This window comes from Anopheles gambiae, chromosome 2 (assembly GCF_943734735.2).
Source record: "Anopheles gambiae chromosome 2, idAnoGambNW_F1_1, whole genome shotgun sequence".
Lineage (NCBI taxonomy): Eukaryota > Metazoa > Arthropoda > Insecta > Diptera > Culicidae > Anopheles > Anopheles gambiae.
Window position 1 is genome coordinate 25108502 of NC_064601.1, and position 15683 is coordinate 25124184.

Below are 15683 nucleotides of genomic sequence, written 5' to 3' on the forward strand. Positions count from 1 at the left end.
GACCATCATCATCATCATCGTCGTCGTCGTCGTCGAAATGCGATCCGTGCCCGGAGTTTGACTTGTCCGGGGTCGTTCCTTTGAAAAGCAATTTACAATTTGTTGGCAAATGTTTGCCTTCCGATGTGCGGAACCGACGTCTGCCGGAGTTGTGTAACGACGGTGGAGCGTCGTGGGGGGGGGGGGGGGACAGCCGAAGTGTTGAATTCATCGGACCTGGGTGGGTTGGGTTGGGTGTAGAATCCGACAACTGCACTGATCCGTTGCCGTTGTAATCCTCGTTTCTCGAGCGGTGGCGTTAATGGCTTGTCGCTCGGGTTTGCGGCAGCGGCCCCCCGGATTGAAACGCAAACGCTTCGAGGGTGAGGTTAAATGGATGAGTAAGTAAGTGCGAAATGAGCTTGACGGTGAATAAATCTTGCTCGTCTCATTTACACAAACCTTGCCCTAATCTATAACCGCTACATTTTCGCACACTGCTCGTGATAAGCTCAGAGCCCTTCCGCTCTCTTGAAGGTTATGGGTCAACGGTTATTACCGTGCCGCACACATACACCCACACAGAGTGGCAACAAAAGGAAGAAATACAAAATTCGAAGCAAAAGCAAAAAAAGGGAAACAGTAAGCCGAAATAAAGATTGAAATTGGCGAGGATTACCGTGGTCGAACCCTTTTTTCCTTGGGACGACGATGTCCCGGCTCACGTTTGATCCCTCTTACTGGGGCGGAGGATGTGCGTTGTGATGTGCGGGACGTGCGGTTTTGTCCAGCAGCTGCTACCGATGGTCCGCCGAGCACCGAGTTCGTCCATAATCAAAAGCCGTAGATAATGATCCGGAAACCACAGCGAAAAAAAGGGATTCGCAAGAATGTGAACGGTTGCTGTGGTTGGGCGAGATGTGGTTTGGGAATAGAAGTAAGAGCAGGACGCACGCACATCACAAGCGGGGATTGCAATTTAAAAATCTGATAATGGGCAATGTTTCGGCATAGTTTATGTGGGGTGTGGAGCTAGACAGGCGCATGGGTCGCGTGCGATAGGTAAGGATAAGGTCCTTTGATATTTGGTGTTTGCCCTTTAAACTGTCGAATTATTATCGAACGAAGGGTGGTAGTTGTATGGGGTTGGATGGACGAAAGGTGCGCTATTACGCTAATGCGGTGGTGATTTGTAAAAAGAGGATTTATTAACAAATTATTGACATTAACGAGTATTGCTGGATACGATTGACTACAACAGTAAGCTAAAATCTCAAAGTTTGTTTGTGTCCCTTTTTTCCATGCGATGCAACCGAAAAATAGAAAACTTTGCGAAGCGAATTGCATAACGTTAGGCGTTCGAATGTTCACGATTGCATACATCGAGGCGCAATATGCAATTATACTGCACAGCACTCCCCAATTGGACCTCATCAAACGCTTGTTTCTCATTGGTAATCCACACCATGACGAAGGTATCCGTTTCCCTTCCTTCCCCCCCCCCCCCCCAATACACCACTCGTAAGCTACTAATCCATAGCGCGCTATGTTGGTGGACGGTGGACGGGTAAAGGGCATTCAAAACTCCCAGCTGCTCAGCCACTTGAGCGAGGCCAGCGTCGAGTTGGGTTCGTGGCTGAAGGGACCGCTCATGCCGTAGGCGAGGGGCGAGAACAGCACGAAGCTGTACACCAGCCCCGCCATCGCCGTGCCCAGGCAGGCGTGCCGCAACCAGCCCGGCAATCGGCCCGTAATGTAATCGAGCATTACACCTGTAACGAAAGGACAATTTTTGTGGTTAATTTAGTGGTGTGCGTGGGGTGAGGGAGATGGGGGGGGGGGGGGGTGAGGAGGGAGTGGGGCTACTATAAACAACTTCCGCAACGTGAGCGTGGGCCAATGGGTAGGCGTTTTAGGAGTCCCATTGCGTCCAAAGTTGCCGTGTGGTTGCGTAAACTATTCACTAAATTCAAATATGGTTTCCGTTGCCTTTTTTTGTTTTAATTTTCTCCCGTTGGTGGTTGTGATTCAACCTTTTTTTTTTGTTTTTTAGATTGACAAATATCATCGAAAAGGTTCACAATGTAGTACGTATGTGGCAGGGAAGGAGGCAGGGGAGCGAGCAACGTTCGGAATGCAAAACCGCGAAAGCCCCTCGTCCCAATCGAAGCGTGCCTCCGTTTTCGATAAATCTGACCCGCTGCGCTGCGATGCGGTTTCCCGATCCTGTGTTGGTGTTTGGTGTTCAAAATTAATGACCGCTGAAATTGGAGCGTACGCAATCACAACCCTCCCTTTCTTCCATACACCTCTCCCTACCAGCAGTGCGTGTTGGAGTAATGGACAGTTTCGGCATGACGATGAAAAGCCCTCACTGCACCCAGCGGGAACGATGGTGGACGGGACTGTTCGGAAGAAGGGTTCGGGAATCGGGTACAAGGTGAGAGCACTTGAAGGGACTAAAGAAAACATTGCAAATCATTCTGTTTACAAAACAATCCATATGTGACATTTTTAGCTAAATTGGGGCAAAGTTTTTGACAGTTTCATGTGTAACATTAATCGTAGCTTCAAAAAGCGCCTAAAAGTATGCAATGGTCATAGCAAAATCACTCCGTTGCTATTTATTAAACTCAAAATGCCTTTTTTTTGTCTCACGCCCGATACAACTCAACACCACATTAAGTGTTGCAGCACCATTCGAGTACGGCGTGCCTTCCAACACCTTGCATAAATAGTTTATTAAACAGATCGATTTCCATCGATGCAATTAATTGTTGCCCAGCAATCGGAAAACATCAACCTCCCGCCTTATACCGTGCCGCCTTCCCCACAACCCAACCGCCCATTAAAGCCCAATTTACTCACAGCAACTCCTCACTCCTCACCAACCCCAAAACCCGAACCCCCGTCCATCACACGTGTAGTGGCCGCGTGCTGAAAGGATTGTGTTTTAATTTTTCATGCTCACCAACACACACACACACACACACACACACACACACACACACACACACACACACACACACGCACGTGTGGGCTGGCCGGAAAAGTGACCAACTGACACCGAATGGCCAGCTCACGGTCACCACCCAGCCGACCAGCATATTTGCGCATATTGTGGCAATAAAGTGGTGCCGTCGTGTGTACGCGGAGTGCCAGTTTTGGGTGTTTGGCTCCTCACTCCACTCCTGCTGCTTCCGATTCCAACTTTGGTGGTGGTGGTGGTGGTGCGTTGTTTATTACGAAAATTTGAACAAATAAACGAAAATCGCCCACCACCTCACCTCACGCACCAGCCATCGCTCGCTCGCCGTCCCTGGCTTGTGTTTAATAGATCGATTCCGTCACTGTTTGGGCATTTTCGGCTGTTTGGAGAAGGTTAAGGGGTGACGCGAACCATGGTCATTAGAGTTAATTTCAAACACGCAGCCAAAACGGCGGCACACGTGGCCCATTAGCGCGCGCGTGTGTGTGTGTGTGTGTAGCGAGGGAAGGAAAGTGGGCGAACGTGTGTGAAAATAGGATTTATTCTTGGTACGGTTTCAAACGGTTTGATTTTGTTAATCGTTTTGTTCCACGGAATGTCTATATTTGAAGAGAGAGAGAGAGAGAGAGAGACTCCCCAATAGGCAGGGAAAGGAAATTAATGTCTCCGTTTCGCTCTTGCAACATCCACTGTGAATGTCATAAAATGAGATTTTAATAATAATTCTTAGCTTCACCGATCAGAGAATTTCATTCGGAAGCGCCGATTTCCGCTTCACGCCATTGACAAGCACCGGCAAATTAAACGCAACATCCTCGCTCGCCTCACGTCTCCCATCCCACTAGGGAAGCCCCTTGACAAAACTTCAAAGCCCGTGCACAATGCGCAGGAAAAAATAACAGTTGCGCTCGCTTGTAAGATGTCAACTCGGCCGCGGTCCGCCAATTGATACCGCTTTTTCCGCCTTTCAGTTCTATGAAGCGCCTGTCCGGCCTGTCGTTTGCTAAACGCGTGGCGTGGAAATGCCCGCCGAGCCGTGGACCCCACCACAAAGCGAAAAGCATCCGAATCAGAAGCCCGCGCAAGAAGCAGAGCCACCACCAACCTGTCTGTGTGTGTGTGGGCCAAGCGTCGATCAAATTGAAACTGACTGCGTCCATTATGGGGTGAAGGAAGGAGACGGTTTGTTCCAAAGAAGAGATTTCCTTTCACACGAACAATATCCCCGAGAACTTGGGGGGGAGAATGGGGACGGGCCAACTGAAAAGAAAACCTGCAACACGCGTCCGGATAAGGTTTCCCGCTTTCGGTCGTGCTGCCCCCACTCGAAGCAAGGCAAAACGAACGCAAACGAAGGAAATCATCATGAGCGGCCGTCCGGTACTCTGGGTCCTGCCCTCCACGCCTCCCCTCCCCGTCGCCCGGCCTGTGCGTCAAATTTTGAATCAGCTTTATTACAATCGTCGTCCCCAGTCCGTTCTCCACTTTTGGCCACAAGTTACCTTAAACTTGGGAGTGAGTGGGCTCGATTCCGTTTTTGCTTTTCGTTTTGTTTTGCTTCCTTCGTTCGTTTCATTCGTTGCCGTGCTAGTTTGAATTCAGTTCCCTGGTCTGGGCTGGGAAGACGTTCGGGCAAATCGCCTCCGTTACCTCACTCTCCCCCTGCCAGTGTTACGGGGGCAAGTTCCTATTTTTCACCACCCAGTGGTTCGATTGTTACGAAATTGGATTTTTCCTGCCCCGTCGTGACCTTTTGCATGTCCGTGAGCTTCGCAGGGGCACACGGATCGCCACAGTGGGATGCGTTTCTGTGGACCGGCCAGGGGGCTGCTAATGCACGAATGTCCGCTTCCTCTCCCCCCTATAACACAAGGAGCGCTTCACATTTTGGGTGCTATTGTGCGAAGTTGTTGGAGCAAGTAATTTTGGAGTAATTTAACATTTTACCTCCCCCTCCGGTCCATGATGTTGCGGTGCGGGTGAGGTGAACTTTCTTGAGCCTGACTGACTGACGGGAGAGGTGTGTGTGTGTGTGTGTGTGGAAAGTGGATTCAGAAGCTCTGGTTCCTACATGTAGCACTTTAGCACCGGGCAGGGCGCGTAGCAACGCATACAAATTGAATTCGGAGCGCCTTCGCACCGTTCAGCTCGTTTCGGTACGGTAAGTTTTCGTATTCCGGTGAGAAATCATGATGCTAAGGATGGTCAATTCGGTGTGAGTGATTGATTTTTTTCTTCTTCTTTTTTTTTGGTCCTCTTCCATTTGATACACCTACACAAGGGCATGAAGACAGTCGGTGTAACAAGTTTCGACCCGATGTAAAATTAACATGCAGTTTCTCGGGTCGGTGCGGGGAAAGTTTATCTTTCAAATTCCATATCGACGCTCAGAGCTTCAAGGGGGGGGGGGTAGGAGAACTGAGGCAAAAACAACACACGGGCATATTTGTGTTTGGATAGTAAAGTCAACAAAAGCCGTCCAGTCGGTGAAGGTTTGTACATTAATGAGAAGGAAAGGTAAATTATTTTTAGAGTTTGATGTTTTTTCTTGTGTTGGGCCATTGCCTCGATTCATAGCAGGAAAGGCTATGATTGAAGTTAGCCGCTAACCGCCTGCCAGTAGGCAATCAGCACTGCAAAAACAGATTTAAAAAGCAAATCGTAGTAGGCGGCTCAAAAGCAATCGTAGTAGGGCAAATAGGAAAGTTTTGCTCCCAAATTACTTCATTACTGCAAACAAATTATCTAGTGTATCATGCCGTGCATAATGCATCATTGCTCATGTGCGGGTGGGTCAAACATTTTAATTGATTTCACCAACACGGGGTGTTTGGCGGCCAAAAGGGAACAGAGTTAAACCACGGTAAGCGTTGGGCGTCTTTGCACAATAAATTTTATTGTCAGCCCTAGTGTTCCCTCTCTTCGTTCCCACTCTGTGTGTGTGTGTGTGTGTGTTTGTGGCTTTGTGTAATGAGTTTTCCTCCCTCCCCCTCCCTCGTGCGCACTTGATTATCACGGACAATTGGAGAAACGGTATCATCTTGCACTAAGTGGCGGCCGGTAAGGGTTGAAAAACTAATTTCGTTATGAAATTGAATTTCTACGCTTCGTTTGGTGCACCGAACGCGTCGTTCGGTGTCGATGGTTGGGGCCAATTGCAGCTATAAGCTGGGGTAAAAATCAAGCTCCAGCATTCATGGAACTGGCCCTTCAAATTTGTGCACGAACATGGAAGGGGGTCCGGGATGAAAGCGTTCAACTGAAGAGCTCATTAAAATCATCTCCTTGTGAAAGGATAATCACTTGTTCTGTCTCACACACACACACACACACACACACGTAAACCCTTGTGATGATGATTACAGATCTATCTGTGAGTGCCGGCAGTTCGAACTTTGGCCATCGAGTCCCCCCCCCCCCCCCAGCTCAGTGGTGCGTGAAAATATGAATTTTAAAAATTAATGAGTTTAAAAATGTGTGCGAAAGCTCCGGCAAAAACACTAACACGAACGAGGAAGAAAAATAACAGCACAGCCCTCATAGGCGAATGTGGATTGCGCTTTTGTGCGAGTGTTTTCCCCGATCCCGATGTGCTTTCAATCAATTTAAGTGGATTCCAACAGCGCCATTCACCGGACTGTGAATTCAGCTACGGCCATCGGACCTCTGCCTGCCATTCCTGTGCCGCACCATTTCGGCCGGGGGCATCGCTTGGCATCTTGTGGCATACACTTTTGCCATACATTTTTACATGTATGGAAATGGCGCACCAAACCAGTGGCAAAACTGGATCCACAGTCCGGGGAAAAAGGGCTTTCAAATGGAAAAGTCATTCCAACGACGCAGCGGCAGCAAAAAACGACAGCCACTTACAAAGTCCATTTTGGGGTGGGGTGCCGGAAAACTCGATTCCAAACACGTCCGTCAATCAGGGTGGACCGTCCGGGGGGGGGGGGGGGGCTAGTGAAATGAGCTGCCTCGTTAAAAACACATCCATCGTGCCCAAAAACCATCGGGACCGAACAAAGCAGCGCCGACGAGAGCCTTCCCATGTGGTGGATTTTTGAAGTCCCCTTTACAGCTGTCCATAATTTCTCGTTCGACCTTTCTCTACGGGATCGCAGTATGTTTGGCTTTTTTCGTTCCACCTTGCCCCACCGTTTGGCTTGCCGGGGAGGGGGGGGGGGGGGGGGTAGGAGTTTGTCAATTAAATTACATTAAATAATCCTTTTCGGCTGCGGGCACCGAGGTGACGCGGAGCTGGCCGGCGTGGCAAAGGCTTCCGCTACGCAATCGCACCAATTTGTTGCTGGTTCACGTTTAGGTGACGAGGTGATTAGAATATTCATTTGTTTTCCAAGAATGAATGCTACACTTTTTGTCCCACTTTTCATTCCCTCGTTCTTTTTTGGGCCGTAGTGCCGCTTTTCGAAATTATGACGATGGCCGCCAAATGATTAATGAGCTAGAAAGTGACGCTGCGTTTGAGTGTGACGGGGCCTTCGAGGGGGGAGTACTTACCGGCGAGCATGGAGTTGAAGACCAGTGCCGGGAAGTAGTGATGGAAGTAGAGGACGCGGCCCATCGCGTAGAAGGGAAGGTAGTGGATCAACCAGCCGCCAAACAGCCATACAGCAGCGCGCAGCAATTTCCATTTGGTAGCTGAAACGGGGAGAAGGTCGTTTAGTTATTGAATTTATTAGCAATAAACGTGGTGTTATGGTTTTTGTTTATGCCATCTATCTAAAAAGGATTTGTATTTGAAGCCAGAAAACGCCTGAAGGTATGCAAAGTGAAGGGTGTAATTATTATTTTTTAATTATTTTTGCTTTTTACTGTATTCTTGTGGTAGCATCGATGTATATGCTGATAATCATTGGTAAACTAAACGACTATTAGTGAGTGTGCACGAATATACGTAATAGCTCCACTTTCGTTGTTTGAAGCAAAGGAAACCATAGTTTGCATACCTTTAGGCGTTCCGCCTTCAAATCACAACGTAACCAGAAGCCGTTCAGGGGAAACATTAAACTACGCGCCCTTTTTCTAGTCGCTTACAGCCGATATCATAGCCGCTCAAACATAATTCAAATTCTATAACAGTATTTCAAACATAAAAAGACAACGTTATGCAACAGCCCAAACGCCAGCTTAATTAGCATCGTCCAAACTGTGTAACACACCACCAAACGCCAACCCATTGTAAGCTGAGAAGCTGTTTGATGAAACCAAAATAGCCAAGAAACGAAACCCACCCATCGCCCTGCTTAATGGAACGGTATTTAGCAGCAATTTCAAGTCCCGGTGTCTCTTTGCCCGGTGCTCAAATTCGGGCCGGACTAATTTGTCAGCTTTCTTCTACTTGCACAAGCGCCGAACGCGACCGAAAGTGTCGCCTGTTTGGGCAAAAAGGACACGCCGTACACCCATCTCTCCCGGGTCGCACTCGGGCTACACCGGCTGGGTCACCAATTTACGCTCCGGCGGATATTACCTTGTCACCTTCCCACGCCCCACAAAAATGCGAAGACAATTAAAAGTTACGGCGCAGCATATTTCGCGTAACGCTACACCGTGGCGCTACCGTTTCGAGCGGTTACTTTCCGGGCTTGTTGGTTAGTAAAATAGTCACACACACACACACACACACACGCATAGAGACAAAAATCCGTCTACTTACCGTCCGCTGCCGGTGGGGCTGGGCACGTCCGGGCCGTGTCCGGTGGGCTGGCGGCCGAGTTGCGTTGATATCTGATAATCTCCACGCCGAAGATGATTAAAAAGAGTGCTAAAAATACCAAATTGCTCCACCAGATGATTGGGTTGCCCAATAAATACACGCGATGGTCGGAACCGGAGAAGAACTGACCCTGTGGAGGAGAGAAAGGGAGGGATGGAGAGATGAATTTGGAGAACGAAACTCAGCAGCAACGACAGGAGGAAAAAAAGGTATGTTGTAAAACATTCGGTAGCAACTTTTCCCCGCGCACGAAACCATGCCGCCCGTGGAGAGAATTTGAATTTATTTCAAGTGGAACGATAAAGTCCCCGACCGAGAAGTGCGACCAAATGAAGGCAAGTAACAACAAACAGGGAAAAGAGGAGAGAGAGAGTGAAAAAAAACAACATCCCGCTACTTTCGTGCGTGCTTTTAGTCATTACGTCGCGAAGTTTTGCGTGGACGCGATGCGGCGCGGGCGGTGCGTCGTAAAAGTGCGAACTGAGATGAAGGGAAAGCAGCGACCGGGCAACGGCACAAATCCCGCCGATAGAAATGCGCAAAGCTGGGCTGGAGTGGTTTTTACTGGTGATAAACTTTCGGCCTTTAAACGCCATTCAATGGGGCGAAAAATTGTGTCCATCCGCGGACAAAGTTCAGGGTAAAGCAACAAACACACCGCACCAGCTGACACGATGTGGCACGACGATGGGCCAGGGCGAACCTTGACCACCGTGTGGGATCACGTTTTTATGGGGGAATTTACAAGTATTAGTAGAACGCAGAGCGCCAGAACAAGTGGGCGAATATATGTACTACAAGTATTCGAAATGAAAGTTGCTTATGTATTGAGGATATGAGAAATTATTCTACATAAAAAGCAAAAGAATTTAACAACATTCGTTGTGGAAATAAACTCTATCTTGATGATAAAATATAGTCCAATAATTTAATGATTATTACGAAAATTTGATGACATTTGTATTAACATCATAAAGATCGCAAAAGTTCTTCACAAAAGTCCCAACATGTCATTTAAAATTATGTAAACTATGAATAAACTACTTTTGATGTACGACTTGCATACTTTCAGGCGGATTATGCTAAAACACTCCATTCGCGGGATAAAACGCCTAAATGTATGCCTAATAACCAGCAGAACAGATAGCTTAACAAGCGATTAGCTAATCTTCTCTACTGTATATTAGTTTTTTCCCCAAACATCTTATAATAAATATAACGGCTCAGTGTAAAGGAAGAAATGACGCAGCAATTAAAATTTGCAAAGAAGATATCTCACAGCTGTAAATTAACGCTTTCCAAGTAGGCAAATAGCGTACCCAAACGAATACTCATATCAAGGGGCCCGGAGAACGGTTGCAGTGGGATACTTAATTTTCCACCCGAACCGACATTAGACCTACCCTATAAGCCGTGCTCTATCCACACCCGCTTGCGTACATCGCATTCCGATCCATCGAACGACGCCTTCCACCTTCCACCTGCAGTGCCGCCTTTCTCAAGAATTGGGAAGAAAGCGTCAGCCCCATATGTACGCACGCGAAAGGACTCGGGGCTCAAGCACGCTTAATTACTTCTCGTACGTCCGTTTGGCCTCGACCTTTCCTGGGCAGGTGCTGTGGTAACGTCTTAATTGCTCAATGACGTGCTTAAACGCGGGGCATGGGAAGGTTCAGAAGGTGGGGGAGCATTCGAGCACACTAGCGCACGCATCTTTCTCGCAAACCGGGACGCACAAAATCTTTACACTTCCGACAAATGCTGAGCCGATGCTAGTGGGGACGACGCTGGAGACAGTCGCTACGACTCGTTAGGACAACTCGATTATGTAGGTGCGATTGTTGTTGCGAACCGGCTTTAATGAGGATAAGCATCCGACCCAGAGCCTTTCGTGAAAAAAGGGGTGTTTTAAGTAAGAAAAGGACATCTTACCGCAAGCCAGCTCTAATTATGATGCTAACCCCCCGTTTAGCATGTAGCGTGTTTAAGATTGTTTCCGTTCGCATGGTATCGTTAGCTAGTCATAAATTTCGTTTACAATCCATAATGATTTGCCTTACCTCTTAAGGAATGGTTTATCAATCGGATTCATAATCCCTTTTGCGTAGCAAAAAAAGGAGTTATTGACTTTGCGATAATTGGTGCTAAATTGTGCCTTATGATGTCAACAAAACTGATCCCTAATGACCCATGCAATAATGATCAGCAAACGGACACAATACTCACTGCCGTCTGCAGTTGGCTTTTTGTTTTACAACACCTTCTAGGTTTTGTTTAGCAATACTTTCAAATCAATATAACCAAAACCCCCAAAACGCTCAGCCACCACAAGACAGTTACTCACCCGATAGTTGATGGGCCATTGCCACGGTCGGCTGGTGACTTCACCCTCTTTCGGCTTCAGCCCGGCGTTGCCCTGCAGCATGACGGCGTGCGACTCGAAGAAGCGACTAATGAAGCCGGGCGCATAAACCTGAAAGTTAACGCTCGGCACTGGGGAGGGGCGGTGGGGGAAAGCAATTGGAAATGGAGGGTAAGCAGAAGTTAATAAAATTTGTCACACAACAAGGCGCCTGCAAGGGAGCGGAAAGAGGAGATGCGTTACGCGCGGTAGTTACATTTGTCAAACTGATTGTCCTCCACGTTCCATTGGGCGGCTTTGTCGCGAATGTTCGGATTGCAGGTCACCTCCTGCTGCTCGAAGCCCCACTTGGGCAGCTGCTTGTTGGTGGTGGTGAGCACGCAGCGCTCAATGTAGTGGTAGAAGGTGAGCCGGCTCGTAACGGTTTCGACCACCTGGCCCGCCTTGCCGCCCACGATCTGCACCATCCACACGTCGTTCGTGTCTCCTTGGCCCTCCTGAGGGGGGGGGGGGGAAGAAACGATGTTTTAGTTACAATTGTTTTGCAAACATGCTTAAGATATGCAGCAATTAAAATTAAATTAAAATTATCAAAGTTAAATCACCAAAACAGAATTTCAAATTTATAACGCTCAACGAAATCGATCTCACTGTGCAGCTTTAGCGCGGTTTCAAACCATTCCCCTGTGCGACACTAGCGCCACCTATACAACTTTTCCGTTTCATCGAATCTACTCGATGAGCTTTCACTGCTTCAAACACGCAAGACTGACGTGGTTTTTTTTGTTTTGGGTTTTTTCTAAAACTTCCTACACTCCTTCAGCTCGGAACCCCAACTCACCTCTCCGTAGCACGTAACTTGCAGATGCTTCTTCGTCACCGGTCCCTGCTCACGGTGCGAGTGCAGATTGCGCCGCGTCTGCACATGCTCGAGGCGCACCAAATCGCCGTGCCTGATCAGCGTCACGTTCTCGACCGTCTGCTTGTCGTACGGCTTGATGAGCCACCGGTTATTCTCGTCCTTGTGGCTGTACGTCGTGACCTGCTGCTGGCGGGCCCCGAACCCCTTCGGGTACAGGTGATTGTGGGAGTGCAGGTAGCCGCCGCCCGTCTTGTGGTTTTTCAGCGTCACGACCGCACCGTAAGCCACCTGCCGCGGCATCGACACGTTGTACAGCGAGTTGCCGACCAGGTTCGACTGAAAGCCGGAGCTGTAGAACCCGTCGCCGCTGCCGCTGCGGTTCAGCACGGCCAGATGGATGTAGAAGAAGCTGGCGTACAGCAGGACGGGCAGCACGATCAGCGTAACGGCACGGGCCGCCAGCTGCCGGACGGTGTGCGTGATGGGCAGCGAAAGGTCGCCGAGCACGTCCCACAGATCGCTGGCCGTGTGCAGGCCGACGAGCAGCACCACGAACAGGCCGACAAACTTCACGCTAATGGTGCAGGCCAGCATCGCGCCGGTGAACGCGAGCCACACCCACCAGGCGCGGGTGAAGCTGGCCGCCTCGCGGGTCAGCCGCGACACGCGCGCCATCCCCATGACGGAGGCGGTCATGAAGAAGATCAGCGGCGGGTCGAGCAGGATGTAGCGGTTCAGGATGAGCATGCCAATGTCGAACAGGATGTAGGCGGCCGCAAACGTGGACGCGGTCAGCGAGCCCGTCATGTCCCAGACGGTGTGGAAGGACATCGGCACGACTGCTGCCCCGAGCGCCGTACAGAACTGCAAGAAAAGGGTTTAGAGGATTTAGAGGCAATGTTCCTTACATTGGTTCGAGTGTGGCACTTACGATACGCATTCCTTCGTAGTGGGTACCGTTGTACTTATCGCCGGGCTTGTCGAACGGGTAGGTGCCATCGTACCCGGTAAGGTAGCCGGAAAGACCGATCAGCATCTTGCCGAGCGGCGGATGCACGTCGAAGAAGAACGTCCGGTTGATGTACCAGCTGCCCATCTTGCCGAAATGTGTCTCATCCCAGCACACGTGGTCCGGCACGGTGACGTTGTAGAAGCGCGTGCCGATAGTCAGCAGCAGAATCACTCCAAAGAGCAGCCACCACCAGCTTCTGTGGATAGGTATCGGTAAGGTGTAGCGTTAGCGTGCAATTCGATTTAAACACGATGGGACTGCAATTCCAACCGATGGAAGGTCTTTGCATTGCAATGATCAACAAAAATGCCATTTATAAGTTTCCCTCCACAGTGTGTTTGCATTAGGCTGGCGACATTTCGCTTCCACTCCAAACCTCAAAACCGGTCTTTCTCGAAAAACGCTCATCGTGGCACGCTAACCTTCACGCGCATAAGCCGCACAATGGCTCATCAGCGCGGCCTACTGTGTGCCTCGATTACAGCAACGAAACCATCTTTCACCGCAACTCTTGCGCAACGCTCTCCGAGATGCTCCCAGCTGCTGGGAGGGGACGCCATGAGCCCCCTGTAACACAGCCCGGGTCGCCATGTTTAATGGCCACGTATTTGATAGTTCAACCCTCAAAACAGCATCGCATCCATCGCACACTTACTTTGGTTCACTTTTGTCACTTGGCTCATCTGCCTTGCTCTTCCTACTGCTCATTTTCGACACATTTTCAGCTGCTTGTTCCGAACCGGATCTTTCTTTTTCGCCTGCTGCCACCGTCGTCACCATGATGCGTACTGGCGTACTCTCTTTAAGATGAGAGCGCTTCCTGTGTTTAGTAAACGATGCAAATGAAAGAACAAACAAAGGCACACACACACACAGACACCTTCCCACTCCTATTCGAGTGCGAAGGCAGTAGAAATTTCGTAGATTTCTTTCCCACTGCGGGACAGGCAAAAGCTTCCCACAATCAAAACAAACCGCTTTGACAGCTCTTACGCGGCAGTGTCTGCGGAGAGCCGATGGGGAAAGCCGCACAAGAGCTTTGAACGCGTGCGATCTAGTGAGAGATCGAAATGAAACTGAAAGTGCGAGGCGCATACCGCTGGAACCGATGGTTTGCCGACCGTGGAAGCACAATGGTCGTTCCACAGTGAATGTTTTGGACGTTTTAAAATATTATTTTATTTTATTTTATTTTATTTTAATAAAATTTATTTAAAATTTTTTACTAAAACATTGTAAACAACCCTATAATTTAGTTTACATTAACTTACAAAAACACGTACAATTTTGAACAATAATAGTATGTGAACGGTTTCAGCTTTAACTATGGGTTCGTGTCTTGAATTTTGCAGCACCGGCAGCATTGAAATCACCGATGCTCTTTTCCACAATTGCGAACAATACATGCGCACTGAACGTGTTTATTGAAGCTGTGGAACGGTAAAGAGGGAGTGATTTTGAGTTTCGCAACAACACATAGCGTTTTCATAGCTGGTTAGAGGGTTTTTTGCTGTTTACGTATTTATCAAAATATTTTTTTTTTAAATATTTTTTTTGTTATCTTTAAACTTAATCAGAATCATATTTGATAGTGGCAGGAAACTAAGTCCATAAATATATTTATCATAACATAAATTTCAGAAAAAATCATTATACATATTTATTAACTTTCATATTTACTTACTTTCATATATACTTACTTTCATACTCTATGGAAGTTCAATAGTAGAAAATATGTATAAATGAAACGTGTTGAACAAAACAAACAAACTGAAACTCCAAACCATTCTTCACGACGCTCAGCATGCTGGATGGACTGGGCAACAGTTCGTAGCAACGGATCGATTTTACACGTTACCATGGCAACGGTCAACCCGGCCACAGCTGTTTGCGGACCCCGCCGTTTCCATCGAAGGAACCATCCGCCGGCAAACAAGCCCGTCCAGTTCCATTCTTTCGTTCGTTCGCGACACACTCAACTGCTTGAAATGTCCTCCCGGGAAAGTTCGATTTCGGCCAACGTCGCCGACATACTCATCAAGAAGCTACGCGACAAGCGGGCCCAGGCGCGTGAACTGCGCATACCGCCCCCGACGCCAACGAAACAACCGTCCGTGCGGTTTTCGCCCGAGCTGTCCGTGGAGCTGCGGCCCGGCAACGAAACGCTTGAAGCAATGAAGCGGAAGCTCGGCGTTATCGACACCTGCTTCCCGGCCTACCAGCCACCGGTCGATGGGCAGACCGGCGAGGACGCTGTCGACTATCCGGACACCTACCGGACGCTCTCGTCGAAGGAGAAGCTGGTGCTGCTGTTTGCGGAAAACTTTCGCCAGCAGTACAGGGAAAAGTTCCCGCACCGGCAGCCATTGGTGCTGGCCCCACCGAACGAGTGCGGGGTGCAGAAGTTCGTGTGCACCACGCTGCGACCTGCCGTGCTGCTGTTTCCGGATCTGATCGGGTCCTGGCAGGAGATTGCTGCGTTTGTGGCGGACTACATCGTGTACGAGCCGCTGGTGGATCAAGTGAACATGGTAAGTGTTACCATAGCAACAAGCAGAGGGGCGTTCTTTCCCAAACGGCATTAGTGGAAACTGGGTTTCGTCCGTCTTTCTCCAGTTTATCATTTCTCATTACGGGGCTATATAACATACAAAAAACAGAAGGAAAAGAATAACCAACCACATGTGAACAGTTTTTTTTCGCATTTGATAATGTAGTGTGTATTCGCAAATTTCATTT

At 48.8% G+C, this 15683-nt stretch overlaps 2 protein-coding genes across 3 annotated transcripts in view; one reads left to right on the top strand and one right to left on the bottom strand.

The window, feature by feature from the left end:
- Nucleotides 1-1165: 1165 nt before the first annotated feature.
- LOC1273287 (protein O-mannosyl-transferase 2) lies at nt 1166-14016 on the bottom strand. 2 transcript variants are annotated; one of them, XM_312249.6, is made up of 8 exons: nt 13600-14016; nt 12864-13140; nt 11912-12796; nt 11327-11567; nt 11053-11201; nt 8649-8838; nt 7490-7630; nt 1166-1751 (listed from the first exon to the last, which is right to left on the bottom strand). In XM_312249.6, the coding sequence occupies exons 1-8, from the start codon at nt 13722-13724 to the stop codon at nt 1558-1560; spliced, it is 2202 nt and encodes a 733-aa protein (XP_312249.6). In that variant the 5' UTR covers nt 13725-14016; the 3' UTR covers nt 1166-1557. The 2 variants fall into 2 exon arrangements, with proteins under 2 accessions (XP_312249.6, XP_061502147.1); XM_061646163.1 differs by lacking the exon at nt 1166-1751 and adding an exon at nt 7323-7433.
- A 697-nt stretch (nt 14017-14713) lies between these two features.
- Nucleotides 14714-15683, top strand: part of LOC1273285 (coiled-coil domain-containing protein lobo) — a 168774-nt gene continuing 167804 nt past the window's right edge. The window contains exon 1 of the mRNA XM_061647876.1: nt 14714-15475. Coding sequence (XP_061503860.1) covers nt 14756-15475 — 720 coding nt within the window. The 5' untranslated portion in view covers nt 14714-14755. The remainder of the gene's footprint in view (nt 15476-15683) is intronic.